At 53.0% G+C, this 16762-nt stretch overlaps 1 protein-coding gene across 1 annotated transcript in view; it reads left to right on the plus strand.

Moving 5' to 3' along the window:
- Window positions 1-16762, plus strand: part of NCOA1 (nuclear receptor coactivator 1) — a gene marked incomplete at its 5' end in the record, with an annotated part of 79148 nt that overhangs the window by 41229 nt on the left and 21157 nt on the right. Inside the window, 9 exons of the mRNA XM_014937947.1 lie at window positions 800-892; window positions 4209-4386; window positions 6009-6188; window positions 7350-7445; window positions 8290-8430; window positions 9745-9892; window positions 10598-11948; window positions 15052-15235; window positions 16488-16673. Coding sequence (XP_014793433.1) covers window positions 800-892; window positions 4209-4386; window positions 6009-6188; window positions 7350-7445; window positions 8290-8430; window positions 9745-9892; window positions 10598-11948; window positions 15052-15235; window positions 16488-16673 — 2557 coding nt within the window. The remainder of the gene's footprint in view (window positions 1-799; window positions 893-4208; window positions 4387-6008; window positions 6189-7349; window positions 7446-8289; window positions 8431-9744; window positions 9893-10597; window positions 11949-15051; window positions 15236-16487; window positions 16674-16762) is intronic.

The raw sequence follows: 16762 nt of genomic DNA on the forward strand, positions 1-16762 counted from the left end.
CTCCAAGGAAGGGGACTCCACAACCTCCCTGGGCAGCCTGTTCCAGGGCTCTGTCACCCTCACTGTGAAGAAGTTTCTCCTCATATTTGAGTGGAACCTCTTCTGTTCCAACTTGTGCCCGTTGCCCCTCGTCCTCTCACTGGGAACCACTGAAAAGAGTCTGGCTCCCTCCTCCTTCAACCCTCCCTTGAGATACTTGTAGGCATTGATAAGGTCTCCCCTCAGCCTTCTCTTCTCCAGACTAAAGAGTCCCAGCTCTCTCAGTCTCTCCTCATAAGGGAGATGCTCCAATCCTTGAATCATCTCTTCTCCCATCTCCATCCCTGCCGGCTCCGGGTTGATGCTCTACCTGCACATCAGCAGTAGGAGCTGCTGGCTTTTCTCCGACAGGATTCCTTCAGCAGGGCCCGTTCCCCCTGAATTCCTCTCAGGAGTTATTTCTTAAAATCATAATCCGAAAAGTTCCTTTTCCTTGCGCTGAACTGGATCTGCCGTTTCTTTTCCAAAATGTTGATTTTGGAGGCCTCTTTCTGCCGGCTTTGGCTTAAGACAGGTTTTTGCCTTCCTGCTAGCAGTAGGTTGTGATCTAATTAGTGCTTTTATTTTATAATAATTAATAAATGAGTAGAAATTACATTATATCTCCACGGGACTGAGGGATGAAATGAAAACGCTGGAGTTTTTTGCTGCATTGTCTGTATGACAAGCGATCAGTGTGTTCTTTATTATTGGTAATAATTCAGTAGTAAAATGAAGGTGTTTTTTTTCACTGAAACGTCCCTTTTCTTTTGCCACAGAGAAAGCAGCTGATGATGAAGTCCAGAAGTCTGACATCTCGTCCAGCAGCCAAGGGGTGATCGAGAAGGAATCTCTGGGACCTCTTCTGCTGGAGGTAGGTGCTGAGATGTTCTGGCTGGTGCTGCCGGGCCCCCGCTCCTGCCCAAAGCAAAGCAGGGCTCCCAGAAGGGGAAACACGGAGAAGGAAGGCAGCAGGGACAGAGTTGGGATGCTCTAAACCCAGCTGCATCCCTAAGTTGATGCTGAACTGATTTTAAGCCCTTCGCTGCAGCAAATGGTTGGGAAATGGGTCTTAACCAGGATGGATGGAGCTTGGGTTTGGTTATGATGAAGCTGTTCTGGGTAATTTCTTAATATCAGCATTAAAATATCAAGCTGCTTCTAAATGTGGATTAAACTGAGCTCCCAGGCTCATTTGGAGGTGAATTAAGTGATGTGGATGGATGGTTTTCAAGAGATTTGAATCCTTCCGTCCTCTGGAAAATAGGGAGGATGAGGAGGGCTCTCTGCACCTTGGTTGGTAGCAGTAAATCAGAAATCATCCTATCTAGGGTCAGAATCGGAGCCGACGGGACCATCTTGTATTGAAAATTTAATAATTTTACGAGGGTTATTATTTTATATCACAGGCTCCAGGGAGAAGCTTCAAATCCTAAATCGTTCCCCTGGTAATTTCCCAGGGGGGAGTTTGGGGCTGGGGGGGGTTGCTCCCTGGGAATGGCCAGCTCCGCCTTCCCGCCTTCAAACCGCCTGATAAGATTACACATTCAAAGACCAATAATGAAGCAACATCCTCATCTGATTCACTTAATTAACTGTAGGAGCGTAATTACTGACATGACACAGTTGGGTGATTTACCCCGTGGTTTCTGTTGGGAGCCCAAGAGCTGGGAGGGTGAAACGTGGCATCATTTTTGAGATGCAAAGCCAGCCCGGGTTTCAGGATTCCTGGGGAGAGAGACTTTCCCTGCCCACGTTTTTGGCCTCTTCCATATCTCCAGAAGATACTGGGAGACACTGGGGAGCTCTCCTGCACTGTGTGCTTTCCCAGACCTGTTTGATCCCTCCTCCTACCACATCCCTACTTCTAAGCCCTGGAGTAAAGGCATCAAAAATTAATAAAACTCCCCAAGAGGTGACCCTGGGGGTGGTGGAGCTGATGCAAAAGGGATGGGAAGGGAGTTGGTGTCAAAGGAAGGGTCTGACTTGTGGAAACTCAATGGAAAATGGGGGCTGGAGGCACCTGGATGGAGTTAATGGGCAGTTGGCAGCTTGGCTGATGAAGTCTGACAGAGGGAAAAATGCAGAAGGAGCAGGATAATGAGGCTGGGAAAGGCCTGTGGGTTTCAAGGGGTGAGTTGGGTGCTAGAATCATAGAATCATAGAACTGTCTAGGTTGGAAGGGACCTTTCAGACCATCAAGTCCAACCATCAACCATCAGGCGTGAAACAGGAATGTAAAGTGAGGCAGGAGAAGGCGGCAGATCCTCAACAAAAACCCGGTATTTGGGTTTTACTGGGAGAAGGCACCCTATGGGAGCAGGGGCAGAGGAAAGAAAACGGTGAGAGAGAGCAGGGTCCATAAATCCACCATAAATCCACATATTAAATCACCCTCCGTGCTTGGGTTGGGTATGGACGCATCCTTTCTGCGGGAAGGCACACAGAGCTCCCTTACTGCTGGGTCGGTGCCTCTTTGTAAACAACCTACCCTCTATTATTTGATTTAAAAGCCATGTTTAGATTAGGGCTGTTATCTATACAGACTGAGGAATAATTTCCTAATTGGTCTTCTCGCCTTCGAAGCCCGAGGTGCTGCCCCTGCCCCCTGCTATGGCCAATCTTTGGCTGCAGGAAGCACTTGGAGGATGCCAAGCCCTCCCCATGCCGACTTTATTTTCCACAGGGATTGACTGCGAGAAGCAATTAGTGGTTTTACTGGTCCCCAAGTGATTCGCAGCCTCCCGTGCCTGAAAACATTCCCCAAATGACTTCCAGCTTCTTCTGGGTGCCCTGGGCTCCGTCGGGGTTTCCAAACCCGGAAAGGTGGAGATCAAAAGGGCTATTAAAAAGCATCTCGTTCATATTTAGGAAGTCTTTTTGCCTCTTGACCTGTTGTTTGAGCCTGGCTTCCATAAGCAATTGAGCTGATAAGGTAATTAAATATTTTAAACCATGGAGAGATGCCCAGTGTAGCTGCTGGGGCAATGGGGGGTATAGGAGGGGGTGTGTAAGCTGGGTCCCCAGTGGTTGCCACCCCACAGCTCCCCTACCCCTTCCCTGCTCCCCCCGACCCCCAAAACCAGCATCTCCTGGAGAGAAGGGCCCAAGGTGGGTTTACCATCCAGCCTGGCTCTCTTTTTTTTGGGCACCCGAAGTGCAAAAGCTGGTTGTCTTGGCAACGGCTGGGAATCAGGAAAATTGCAGCCGATCTGCCAGCACCATTTTGACAAAAGATTTCTTTCTTCACACCCCCCCCCCCTTTTTTTTTTTTCTTTTTTAAATGTTTCCTGTTTCTCGCACTTAATGTTGCTCCACGGCAAAACCTGATTTTTAGAAACTGCATTAAATAAGGCCTGGACGCTCTCCATCAGAGGAACTCTCTGCTGGCACCAGCAAAGCAGGAGGACGGGGAGGAGAGGGTGATGCTGCGGGTACCAGTTGTGGGGCATCACAAGTTTCTTCTGTCCCTGAACCATCTCCTGCTCCAGGATATGTCCAGATCTAGTTGCAGGATCATGATCCACAGAATCACAGAATGATGTGAGGTTGGAAGGGACCTCTGGAGATCATCTCCTCCAACCTCCAACCCAATGGGCCTCCGCAAGGGCTCCTCGCTGCACTGGGCTCTTCTTCTTCAAGCTTATTTCATGGCACCAGAAAGTATTTACCACCCAGACCGTGGCAGGGAATTAAAAACCTTGATGGTGTCCTCGTTAAATATGCAGAAGATGTTGTATGGTTGGGTCTGGGTCATGCTTACCCTCCTCCTTCCAACTGCAGGGTGGAATTTGCCACTTGCATCCTTAAATGAGTGAAAAAAAAACACCCTGTTACTCTGCACGAGGAAAAAGCTCTGTCATTCTTGGGCTGTAATTAAGCAAATCGGGCATATGCTTAATTTGGGTGCCTTGCCAAATTAGAGCCTTCCTGCCTGCTCTGGCCCATGGAAGAGGATTTTCTCCTCCACCAGCACCATTTTTGGTGCCAGGGATGTCCTTAGCAGAGGAGGTTGGAGACCTGAATATATGTTTTGAGCAAATACGCTGTTATTTGATCATTGCTGTAATAAAAAGTGAAGATGAAGCCAAGGTGTGAGAGGCAGAGGAAGGTTGTCCATGGTCAAGGAACATCTTGGCCACCTCCAGGACCTGCTGCCCACACGCTGCCTGGGTTTGTCCCCCTTCCAGGCCTTGGATGGCTTCTTCTTCGTCGTGAACCGTGAAGGGAGGATCGTCTTCGTGTCCGAGAACGTGACCAGTTACCTGGGTTATAACCAGGAGGAGCTCATGAACACCAGTGTCTACAGCATCCTGCACGTGGGGGATCACGCCGAGTTCGTCAAGAACTTGTTGCCAAAGTCTCTGGGTAAGAAAAGCCTTGAGGTGGGTTTTTTAATCAGCTGCTGCTTGGAGAGCGCTGTCGAAAATGCTGTTGTGTCTCCTGTATTGCTGGCCTTACATTTTTTATATTTATTTTTGTTTAAAATATTGTTTACTGTAAAATTCAGAGATATACCCAAGCCAGGTAGCGACCCATAAATCTTTGCCCAGTGAAATACATCCTACCAGTGAAAATCAATATTAGATTTTGGAATAAATAGCTGAGGGATGGCAATATTCAAAGTCATCTTCCCTTTGTCTTCCTCTACCAAGAAATCTTGTGGCTCATGGGTGGGAAGAACAGACTCGTCTGCCCGAAGCGAGGGGCACCTGTAGGAGCTTTAGGGAAATGAGGAGAAGGATTTTGAGGTGTTGATTTGGGGAAAACGAGCCTATTGGCTTATCCCAGGCCATTTAGGATCCTCCCAGCTGGAGAGGGGGTTGTCCCCAGCTGGTTTCAGAGCCCAAGTAGGTGAGATGTGCTGCACCTTGGGGTGTGAGAAGGTCATAGCATGAGCAGTGAGCTCATGGTGGTCTCCTACACCAGGACAAGGAGCACTTGTGAGGGTGGGAGGACACATCACGTGGTGAAGGCGCTTTTGGGGTGATGGGAACAACCAAAGCAGAAAGTTTTATTCTTTGACTGGAGATGAGCATCCTCTGGGTGGCTGATGTGGGTGAGACATCACTGATCCCTCTTCCACTTTCCTTTGAGGAAACACAAAAGGAAAATGAGCCTTTTCCAAGTAGGCTGACTTAACAATAGTCTTGTTTTGTTGTTTTGTTTGTTTTTTTTTTAATTCCTTCTTGCCTTCCTTCTGGGTAAATACCATGAGGTCTTCCTGACTTAAAAATAGTCTTGGCCTCTTGTTTTGTTTTGTTTTTTTTTTTAAATTCCTACTTACCTTCCTTCTGGGTAAATACCATGAGGTCTTAAACCACCTAAATCTCTGGGCACTCATCAGATTAAGCCTGTAGAGGCTCAGGCATCATCTTTTCCCTGTAGTTACCCAGTTTAAGGCTGTGTATTTTGTCTTTCTTCAGATGTTACAAGCCCTTTGGCTCTTCTGGTAGATCAGGTTGCATGAAAACTTGATAACCTGCTGGTGGCAAAATCACTTGGGTTGAATACAGATACCCATGGAGATGTTGCAGGGGGTTAGCAAAGTCTTTCAGCTGGTGCCCTGAGGTTTTTGGAAAAGCCAGGTTATAGAAAAAAATCTAAAGGGGAAGGGTTTTGCTGCCATAGTACCAGAAGGTCTTGTTGCCAATTTGCCCCAGAAATGGGGAGGAAGCAAAGAAAAAAATCATTTCTGTGGAGATGCTCAGCTGGACTTGGTGGAAAAGTCCCAGGAGCATCGCTTTGGAGAGATTTCAAGTACAACAGCAGGAGGCAGGAGGCTTCCCAAGCTCTGGAAGTGACTCACAGAGCCCGTGCCTCAGTTTCCCTGCCCATAAGGTGGAGATGATGGCACCAGCAGCCATGTGTGGAGCAGTTCATGAATGTCAGGGTGATGACTCCCAATGATGACATGCTCTTAGGGCCTGGCTGGCACCCTGGTTCTGGGCCATGGGGGTCTAATAACTCGTCTCTTCTTTTTCTCCCAGTAAATGGAGTTCCTTGGCCTCAAGAAGCGACCAGGCGCAACAGCCATACCTTCAGCTGCAGGATGCTCATCCGGCCGCCTGACGAGCCCGGCGCGGAGAACCAGGAGGCTCGTCAGCGCTACGAGGTGATGCAGTGCTTCACTGTCTCCCAGCCCAAGTCCTTCAAGGAGGAAGGAGAAGGTAAGTGAGAGCATCCTCTGCCTTCGGGGTGGGGACCACAGCGTGGACAGGAGGAGGACTGGGGTGGGACTGGCAGTGCAGGCAGGAGGAGCAGGATGGACGCAGGAAGGACATGGAGATGTTGGATGGAGCCAGAGGAGGCCATGGAGATGCTGGGAGGGCTGGAGCCCCTCTGCTGGGAGGGGGGGCTGAGAGAGTTGGGGGGGTCAGCCTGGAGAAGAGAAGGCTCCGGGGAGACCTTGGAGCCCCTTCCAGTCCCTCAAGAAGGGGGGCTCCAGGAAAGCTGGGGAGGGACTCTGGCTGAGGGAGGGGAGCCCTAGGAGGAGGGGGAAGGGTTGGAGGGGTTGAAGGGCAGGTTGGAGGGGGCTTGGAGCAACCTGGTGTGGTGGGAGGTGTCCCTGCCCAGGGCAGAGGGTGGCACTGGATGGTCCCTTCCCACCTGAACCACCATGCAATGGCAGTGCAGGCAGGAGTGGAACCAGGGTGGTCAGGGCAGGCAGGAGGACTACTTGGGGACTGGACTTCCCCTCTGAGCTGGTGCCCTCCATCCATCCTGGCTTCTCTGGCCTCTGGGCTGCCTTCCCAGAGAGTGACCTGGGTGCCCGACACACCACCTTCTGCCTTCACCACAGGTTTTGGGGCTGAATCAGCTGCCTGTGGGCAAATCTCTGTCGGGGGACTGGAGATGGGAAGGGTTCCCTCAGCACCACGGGGGCTGTTGCTCTCCTGCTTTGCCCTGACTCTCCTTTCAGTGTCCCAGCTATTATTTTCCAGCGCATTAGCTGGATTAATCCGTTGCGGTTTACACAGGAGATCATGACTGGAAGGAATAAATTATGGTATTTTATGACCAAATACTTTGCCTGAAGGCGACAGTTGCTGGCTTTTAGTGCTGACTTTTATTGTACAATCCTGCCAGGTCCAAAAAGCTTGTACAATTAATTTCTCCAAGCGCTGGAAACCTCTTTTCCAGCAAACTTTATGGAATTTAGATAGAGCCTGCTGGCTTTGAAGGGCCGGAGGATCGCTCGGGGTAAACACTTCCAGGGCAGGACGTGGCAATCAAGCTCGGGAGTGGCATTTTAATTAAAATGTGGCGTTGCGAGTGGTGGCTGTAACATCTGATTTTCATGTTCCTGGTCCCTTCTCCTGCCTTGGCAGATTTCCAGTCCTGCCTGATATGCATTGCGAGACGATTACCTCGACCGGCGGCCGTCACCCCTTCCGAATCCTTCGTGACCAAGCAAGACACCACAGGTAATGTCCCAGTGATGCTGGGGAGTCCTGGCTCCAGAGGATTTGTTGTCCCCGAGGGTCAGAAGGCCAGCCGTGGGGTGCAGGACCCCATGGAGTGAGCGTGGTCCTGTCCTCACAAAGGGCAGCGCTGCCTGCTAGGAGCGATGTATGGTGACACCTCAACTGGAGCCACCTCAACTGAGTTTGGTCCAGTTCACCAGACCCACGCTCTTCATGCAGCCCCTCTTCTCCCTTGAGCTTTGGGGTGCTGTTGAGCTTGCTGCTGGGTGGGAATGAGAGAGTCATCAACTTTCGGATTCGTGTTTGCTCTTGGCCAAATACTGCTTTCTAGGCATGCTGGTGACCTTCTTCCTGGTAGTTAATCATCACCCTGGACTTCCCTGCAGCCTGAAGAGCCTTGAGGAATGTTTTCTCTGCTCACCACTCCCTGCCCCGTGGCTGTAAAAGGGCCAGCAGAGCTGCCTGGTGTTTGATATTGAGGGAGAAAGCAGGCAGCAGGTCCTGCTTGCAGCACCCCTTGGTGTGGGCAAGGTGGCTGGCAGGGTGTCCCACCAGATGAGGGTGTGAATCTGGGGACCCCAGCCTTGGAGCAGTGAGAAGATACTTCTTGTTGGGTTTTGTGTCTTCATTTGGCTGGCCAAGGCATGTGGAGAGATCTGTGTGTGCTCCAGAGCAAACTCCTTGAACCTCCACCTCCTTCTGGAGGACATCCTTGCGTGCTTCTGACCCTTCTGTCTGCTGCCAAATAGGACGTGGCTTCATTTTTTTGCATTTATGGACCTCTTTGTGCCGAGGGACCTCTCGGGCTGTGTTTGAGTAACGTGGCTTGTCTCTTTCTACCCAGGTAAAATCATCTCCATCGACACCAGTTCCCTGAGAGCCGCCGGCAGGACGGGCTGGGAGGATCTGGTGCGGAAATGCATCTACGCTTTCTTCCAGCCTCAGGGCAGAGAGCCATCTTACGCCAAACAGCTCTTTCAAGAAGGTAACAGCTCCTCTTCCTCGCTGGCGCGCTCTCCTGCCGAGCAGCAGGAGCTGCAGGGAGAAGCTGGAGCACGGTCCTCCTCCCTGGATACATGCTTTCTGGAAAAAAAAGTGCTGCAGGAATAATCACCGAGTGCCAAAGGGAGAGGGGAAGGGGCTGAGTGACGCTGGAGGAGCTTCTCTGGCCAGGAGGTTCCCTCTCACCCTTTGGGAAATAGAGAATTGAGATAAATATGAGCTACATATGATTATTTGGGTTGTTCAGCCTGGAGAGGAGAAGGCTCCAGGGAGACCTTGGAGCCCCTGCCAGTCCCTCAAGAAGGGGGGCTCCAGGAAAGCTGGGGAGGGACTCTGGCTGAGGGAGGGGAGCCCTAGGAGGAGGGGGAAGGGTTGGCCACTGCAAGAGGGGAGATGGAGCTGAGCTGTGGGGAAGAACTTGTTTGGTGGGAGGGTGGTGAGAGCCTGGCCCAGGTTGGCCCGAGAAGCTGTGGCTGCCCCATCCCTGGAGGGGTTCAAGGGCAGGTTGGAGGGGGCTTGGAGCAACCTGGTGTGGTGGGAGGTGTCCCTGCCCAGGGCAGGGGGTGGCACTGGGGGGGCTTTAAGGTCCCTTCCTACCCACACCATTTTATGATTTTAATAGTATTTCTTTTTCCTGTGCCATCCACAAACACCATCCCCGGCATCTAAGCAGAAGAAGCAGGAGCTCTCTTGAGAGCATCTTTGCTCTCTCAGCTCTTTTGTGAGGTCTTTGCTGAGCACTTAGCATCTAAGCAGAAGAAGCAGAAGCTCTTGTGAGCATCTTTGCTCTCTCAGCTCTTTTGTGAGGTCTTTGCTGAGCACTTTGCTGTTGGTGAGGATGCTCACAACAGGGATGTGGGGAAGGCAGGAGAAGGAGGTCGCTGAGCCCCTGGAGAACTGTGACTCTGCCAGGGCTGCAGTGACAATGTCCTGCTGCACCTTCCCAGCCTGGCTGGGCTTCCTCAGCTTGTGGGGATCGAGTGATTGCCCCATCGGAAGCTCTGAGCACTCAAGGATCGTGCTGGGGGGATTTAGATCTACTGCAGGATATGCATTTGGAGCTGGAGAAGCAGCTGGGAGGATTTCTGTGCCACCATGGTCATTTCTAACCCTCATTTCCCAGGACTATGGGGTTAGCCAATACCCAGCGTGTGGTTTTGTTCACTGGGAAGGTGGTTGTCCCCAGGCAGGTCCTCCCGCTCTGCTCCCTCCATTCTCCTCCTGGTGCTCGTAGGGCTTTGTGGGTTCTGGCTGGAGTTTCTGAGGGGGTCGATGTGTTTCTGGTTGTCTCCTCCAGTGATGACACGTGGCACGGCCTTCAGCCCCTCGTACCGCTTCACCCTGAGCGACGGGACGGTGCTCAGTGCCCACACCAAGTGTAAGCTCTGCTACCCCAACAGCCCGGAGATGCAGCCCTTCATCATGGGCATCCACGTCATCGACAGGTACGTCCCCACCTTGCCGCTTCCGAGCCGTGCCAGTGCCCAGGTGGGCAATTCAGGAATCTAAGGGCTTGTTCCCTGCAGAGGAAGGAGGATCCACTGGTGGTCTGTGGTGCTGGTTTGGAGATGTGATCCCCGTGAGGAATCTGAGGCTGAAAACCAGCACTATGGCAGCTCCATTCCTCTCGATTATTCTTGTTTTGCAAAGAAGTGGCCCCGGGAGTTCAGGTGGAGATTTATAGACACGCTTCAGGTTTCTGCCTTGCCCTGGAGAACTTAAAATATTTGGGGAGGGAGAGGCTCTGACAAACTGGCGGGACAGGGAGAGGTGAGGTTGTGGAGCTGGGCCGTGCTGGGGAAACAGGAGGGGGCTGGGGTGGAGGGGAATGCGTGGTCCTCCAGCCGTGTGGGAATGTGAGACCTAGAGAAGGTGATGCCTTCAGGGTTTAGATGGTGAGTGGCTGCAGTCCCCAGCAGCGTCACATTTCTGGGGAGATGCTAAAGCTGCTGCACTCCATCCATGCTGCTGGAATGGATCCAGAAGCACTGGTGGGGATGGGAAGGCTGAGACCACCAGGGCTTGTGAGCTGCTGCTCTCCAGCCTTCAGGGTTCTGCAGCGTGGATGTGGGGCAGGAGAAGCCTGAGCGACACCAAAGGTTTGAGCAAAGGCCTCTTGTGACTTTTCTTCTCCTTTTCTTCTCCCGCAGGGATCACGGCATGCTCTCACCCCAGGAGAACACTAACTCTGCCATGTCCCTTCCCCGGGTCAGCCCCTCGCTGAACCCCAGCATCTCCCCCGGGCAAGGCATGGCCTTGCCTCCCTCCATCCCTCCCTCCAACGGCAGCATGTTGGCCACCAACGTGAACCAGCAGCCGGGCGCCGGCCTCCACAACAGCAACTCCAGCACCAGCCAAACCAGCTTTGGATGTTCACCTGGGAACCAGATAGGAGCCAACGTTGCCTTAAGCCAGGGACAGGCCGGTCCCCAGAACAGTAACCACACTTTGAACCTCAACAGCTCCCCCATGAATAGTCCAGGGATTACCCCACCACAGTTCATGTCTCCGAGGCATCGGGTCAGCCCGGGGCTGGTGGCCAGACCCAGGGTGCCCAGCAATCCCTTCTCACCCACCATGCCCACCATGCACTCCCCGGTGGGCATGGCCAACAGCGGTGGTGGGGGTGGTGGTGGTGGTGGCACCGGTGGCACCAGACCCTTCCCCAGCGCTCCTATAAACTCTATGCAGGGGTTGGCTGAAGGTCCCAGCACGCCGGTGGGCTACTCCACGCCACCCCCAGTGCTGAGACAGCTCAGCTCCCAGAGCTCTCCTGGCCGCCTGGCCATGCAGCCCATGAAAGCAGAGTCCAAGGACAGCAAAGAGATCGCCTCCATCTTGAGCGAGATGATCCAGTCGGACGGTGGGTCAGGGGATGGCAAACCTCTGGACTCGGCCATGCTGCACGCCGGTGACAGGCTCTCGGAAGGGGACAACAAGTGCTCCCAAGCCACCAGCCACAAGCTGGTCCAGCTCCTGGCCACCACGGCGGAGCAGCAGCTTCGGCACGCCGACGCGGACACGAGCTGCAAAGATTCGTTGGCCTGCGCGGGCACCGGTGGCACCTTGGCCTCCACCAACCCTCCCAGCAGCACCTGCCCTTCCTCCCACAGCTCGCTGACCGAGCGGCACAAGATTTTGCATAGACTCCTTCAGGAGGGCAGCCCTTCCGACATCACCACCCTGGCCATGGAGCACGAGAAGAAGGAGACGGCCCCCAACCCCGCCACCACCCCCACGGCTCAGAGCCAGCTGCCGGGGACCCCGGACATCAAACTGGAGCCAGATGCCCTGAAGAAAAAAGATGTCAAGGATCACCAGCTCCTGCGCTATCTGCTGGACAAGGACGAGAAGGAGCTTGCTGCAGCCCCAGCCCTGAGCCTGGACGATGTGAAGGTGAAGGTGGAGAAGACGGAGCAGATGGAGCCCTGTAACACGGCCCCGGTGCCACTCGCCAAACCTCCTGCCGCGGAGGAGGTCAAGCTGGAGACGCAGGGCCAGGTGAGTTGACCCATCTTGTATCCACGCTGGTGGGATGCTCTCCACAAGTTGTGTTTTGGGGGCAATTGTCCCCAAACCTACTGGTGGGCTCCCTCCACAGCAAGGTGGTGGAGCTGGGAGAAGCATGGGGAGATGAAGAGTTGGGGAGGGACTCTTTGTCAGGAAGGGTAATGATAGGACAAGGGGAAACGGTTTTAAATTGGAAGAAAAAAGATTCAGATTAGATCTCAGGAAGAAATTCTTTACTATGAGGGTGGTGAGACACTGGAACAGGTTGCCCAGGGAGGTCGTGGCTGCCCCATCCCTGGAGGTGTTCAAGGCCAAGCTGGATGTGACTTTGACCAACCTGCTCTAGTGGGAGGTGTCCCTGCCCAGGGCAGGGGGGTTGGAACTAGATGATCCTTGAGGTCCCTTCCAACCCAAACCATTCTATGATTCTATGTCCTGTGGCTTCCCAACCTTCTGCGCTGGTGACGCCACCTCCAGCACTGAAGCCACCTTCTCCAGGACCAACACTACCCCCTTTTGTCTAGATGCTTCACGTTTTGGCAGCTCACATCTTCAAGGCAATGGTGGGAAGGGAGGGGAGAAACTTTACCGAGGTGTATAAAAATGAGAAAGAAAGGCAATGAGATGGCTGCAGGTGGTGGGTTTGGGTGAGGAGAAGACCGTGTGCGTGTTGCCATGCGAAAAGGTTCTTAATTCTGCATCTCTGGGCACATTCAGGGCTCGCGTCCCAGGGAATTTTCAATCCCTCGCCCTCTTGTTGGCTGAGATTAGCAATTATACGGGCCTTTTAGTTATCCTAAAAGTATTATTAAATGGAATAATCCGGTGACAGATCTCTGCCATAGAGATCGGGGTGTATAAATATTCATTACGCACAGCTATGAATAGAAGAGATTTCTTATTTTTGAAAGCCAGGGGAGATGGTAACACGGATAAGGGCGCTTAATCCTTTTTAAGCAAAGAGGAGAGAGCGGCTGACACGGAGAGGAGGGCTGGTTGCTCCTTCCCGACTGCAGCCAAGGCGGCTGATGGCGTTCAGAGACACGGGGTGAAAACTAGAGCTCTGGGGGAACCTCAAATGGCAAAGACACAATAGTTCCCTTGATAAGGTGAAGGGCTCATTTGGCTTGGAAGTCACAGAATGGTGGGGGTTGGAAGGGACCTCTGGAGATCATCTCCTCCAACCCCCTGCCAGAGCAGGTCTCACCCAGAGCAGGTCCCACAGGAATGTGTCCAGGTGGGGTTTGAATGTCTCCAGAGAAGGAGACTCCACCACCTCCCTGGGCAGCCTCTGCCAGGGCTCTGCCACCCTCAAAGTGCAGAAGTTCCTCCTCATGTTTAGGTGGAGCTTCTTATATTCAAGTTTGTGCCCATTTCCTCTTGTCCTGTCCCCGGGCACCACTGAGAAGAGTCTGGCCCCATCCTCTTGCCACCCGCCCTTTAGCTCTTGCTCAGCATCAATGAGATCCCCTCTCAGTCTGCTCTTCTCCAGCTGAACAGCCCCAGGTCCCTCAGCCTTTCCTCAGCAGAGAGATGCTTCAGCCCCTGAGCATCTTCGTAGCCTCCGCTGTCCCCTCTTCTGTGCAGCAGGGAGCACATTGAGGAGCTCAGATTTAGCCAAAATTAGGCAAAACACCAGGGCACGGGACAAGCTTTGCTTGCCTGGTCTCCCAGACATCCTCTTGCAGGACCCATGTGCCAGCCAGGGATGCAGACGGGCTCTTCCCTGACCATCAGTCACAGTTCCAGGTGCCACCATCCTTCTGAGTGGGCAGAAAACCCTCTTAATTAGACGAGGCTAATTGTGCTCTGCTCGCAAACAGGCACACGGAGCTTGGATGTCTCCAGCCTGGATGTGTTTATAACCCCCCCCCTCTTGCACTTGGAAGCAGAAGAGCATTTTTTAGGCTCCTTCGTGGCTTCTGGGTTCCAAGTATCCCTCCCCAGGCAGCTGGAGAACGTCAGGATGATACGTTGGACCGTGCCCAGCGCTCCCAAAGAGTTAATAAACTATTGGGAGAGGGTTTGTGGAGTCTTAAAATGGATTTTCCAAGGAGTGAACAGCCCTTCCCTGCTCAGCAGCTGAGGATGGAGCTTCGTTTCCACGTGCTCCCTGTTCCAGGCAGCTCTGGTGGGGAGGGAGAGCTGCCGTTTCACATAAAATCTAGCACTTGCTGGGGTTTTATTTTCACGTGTGATTATCTGAAAGAAGCAAAATTGTCAATTAGGAGCAACATGAATTGTGGGGCAGGTTTGGCAGCTCGTCTTCAGCCCTGGAGGAATTATTTCCTTTCCGGATTTATCCTGTGGAAACATCCCAGGTTTCCTCAGAGGCACCTCTGCATGGGGGGAGAACAAGAAATATTTGGGTAGGGTTTGGGAAAGAGCTAATGGGAATGCTATCATATATTCTATTAATTACCCCGTGTTAATGGCCAGGCTTTCCCTAACGCCGAGGGGGGGGCTTTTCTGGAAGCAGTTTGTGTCCTTAGATTTTCACGCGTTTGGTTTCCCTTGAGATATTTTTCTTTTTTAGCCAAAGCTCGTTTATCTCAGCCCCTTTTCATCCCAACCTGCTGCTTCGTGGCGCCGCTGTTCCAGCCACTGGTGCAGATCCCTTTCCCAGTGACTCTCCCATTTAGTTGGGTCCTTGGGCTAAAACATCTTCTCTTCCACTGATGAAGGCTGGAAAAAGTGCCTGATAATTTACTACCCCACTGAGGGTAATTACATGCCCGAGGCCGGTGTCGGTTTTGGACACTTGTTCCAAAAAGTCACTTGTGTTTCTTAAAACAGACCATTTTAAAAATTACTATTATCATTTCAGTGCAAGTATCTATAAGCATAAGCACAAAGCAAATTATCTCCCGTTTTAAATGGCTGGAGGTTATACATACTGTTAATAATTATGCTAATTGCAGTGCATGAGCATCTCAAAGCTGTCACCGAGGACCTGTGCGCTGGGGGGGACAGTCCTTGTCCCCCCAGGGTCTGCCAAGGGATGGAGGGAGCAGCGTTGGGTCTCGCTGATGCTGGGTTTGGACTGAATCACCCAATAGTGATTTTTTTTTTTTTTTTTCCCTTTCTCCCTTAGTTTGCTGCCGAACTGGAGCAGCTGGACCAGCTCCTGCCCTCGCTGGAGAAGGCGGCTCAGCTGCCCGGCCTCTGTGGACCAGAGAGGACCGAGAGCGGTGTCACCGGTGTCACCGTCAAACCGGAGATGCTGGCGGCCCCCCTGCAGCCTGGTGCCACTGCCAGAGCCCCCACGGGACTCAACCGTACGTGTCCACCCCCGGGGAACACCCCAAAACAGGGTGGGAGCAGGGTGGTCTCCTCCATCACCACCCTACTGGGTACTACCATCCTGGATCCGGCCAGGGTGATGCTCTGGGAGACCTTCTAGTCCCTAAAGGGGAAATGGGGAGGGACTCTGGATGAGGGAGGGGAGCCTCTGGGGGACTCTGGATGGGGAGGGACTCTGGATGAGGGAGGCTGAGCTGGTTGGTACCTTCAGCGGCGGGGGCATTCGTAATGCTCCGATGTAATTAAGAGCAGGGATTATTGCCTTCGGAGGAAAGGGAATCCTGCATCCAAGTGAGTGGGGAGGACGAGCACGGTGGTGGCTTGGAATGCCCACTGCTGCCCTCCTGGGTCACAGCATCTAAAATAGCAGTCACCACTGAGAAGGTCCACCACGAGCCTGGCCAAAAGCACTGCCGTTGGGTTTAACTCCTTGGGGGGGGTCAGCAGTGCTCCCCTGAGCTGCTCCCCAGGGATTTAGAGGTGCTGCAGATGGAGAGGGGTTGCCAGCAGCCACAGCTGGTGGCCACCCACTCGCAAAGCTGCCTCTTAACATTCACTTTTCAATTCAACGTGAGCATTTGAGACGTGCCCCCTGATGGCAAACTGCGGGCGAGCTGGCAGAAACCCTATCTAAATAAAAATTAGAGGAACGCCAGGCCTAACGACATCATTTTAATTGAGTTAAAGCCAGCAGGTGATAGATGAAGGGCTGCACGGGCGGCATCTGCTGAGGCTTCCCTCTCGCTGCCAGGCTTAAGGGGGGGCACAGCTCCTGCCCTGAGGTCCCCCCCTGGGGGGAGCAGAGTCTGGTTGATGTGGCTGCGTGGAATGAGGGAACAGAAAATTCACCCCGATACCCTCCTTTTAGCAGCTTCAAAACCCTCTCTCTATACAGTAGATGGGTCCCACCTCCATCACCCCAGCATTTCTGAGGTCTGCTTGGTTAATTTTAATTTTTATGCCCTGCTGTTGTCACCATCACCTATCCCATGTGGTGCTGGAGGTGCTTCCCCAGGGTGGCTGGGGGTGACCAAGCCACACATGGGACCAAGCATTCAACTTTAGGTGAGGTGACATCCCACCACAAACCCCTTTTTGCCCTCCAAACCTACCAATACCTGCTCCATTCTTGGCAGGGTGAAGGATCTGCTGAGCAACAAGCCTTGTGGTGGGATCTGACTTGTGCTTTTTTTTTCTTTTTTCTTTAATAATTTGGTGAATCTCCAGCGATGAGCAGTGGGCAGGGTGTGCAGGCTCCTCGTCCCCCCTTCGAGTTCTGTGACCCCCTGGAGCCAACGCAGCTGAGGCCGGTCCCTTGCCCTGCGAGCAACGGCAGCAGCCCGCACGCCCGCGGGGCGTCCCAGCAGGGCAGGGGGACAGTGACAGCACCAAACCCCTTCCCACCCGACACAGGTACGTCCAGATGCGCCATCGGCTCCTCTCCACCTTCTCTGGGTTGACACTAAAGCTTTCCAGGGAGTCCCCAGGGGAGAAAATGCACG

The sequence above is a fragment of the Calidris pugnax genome, unplaced genomic scaffold (assembly GCF_001431845.1).
Source record: "Calidris pugnax isolate Ruff unplaced genomic scaffold, ASM143184v1 scaffold84, whole genome shotgun sequence".
Lineage (NCBI taxonomy): Eukaryota > Metazoa > Chordata > Aves > Charadriiformes > Scolopacidae > Calidris > Calidris pugnax.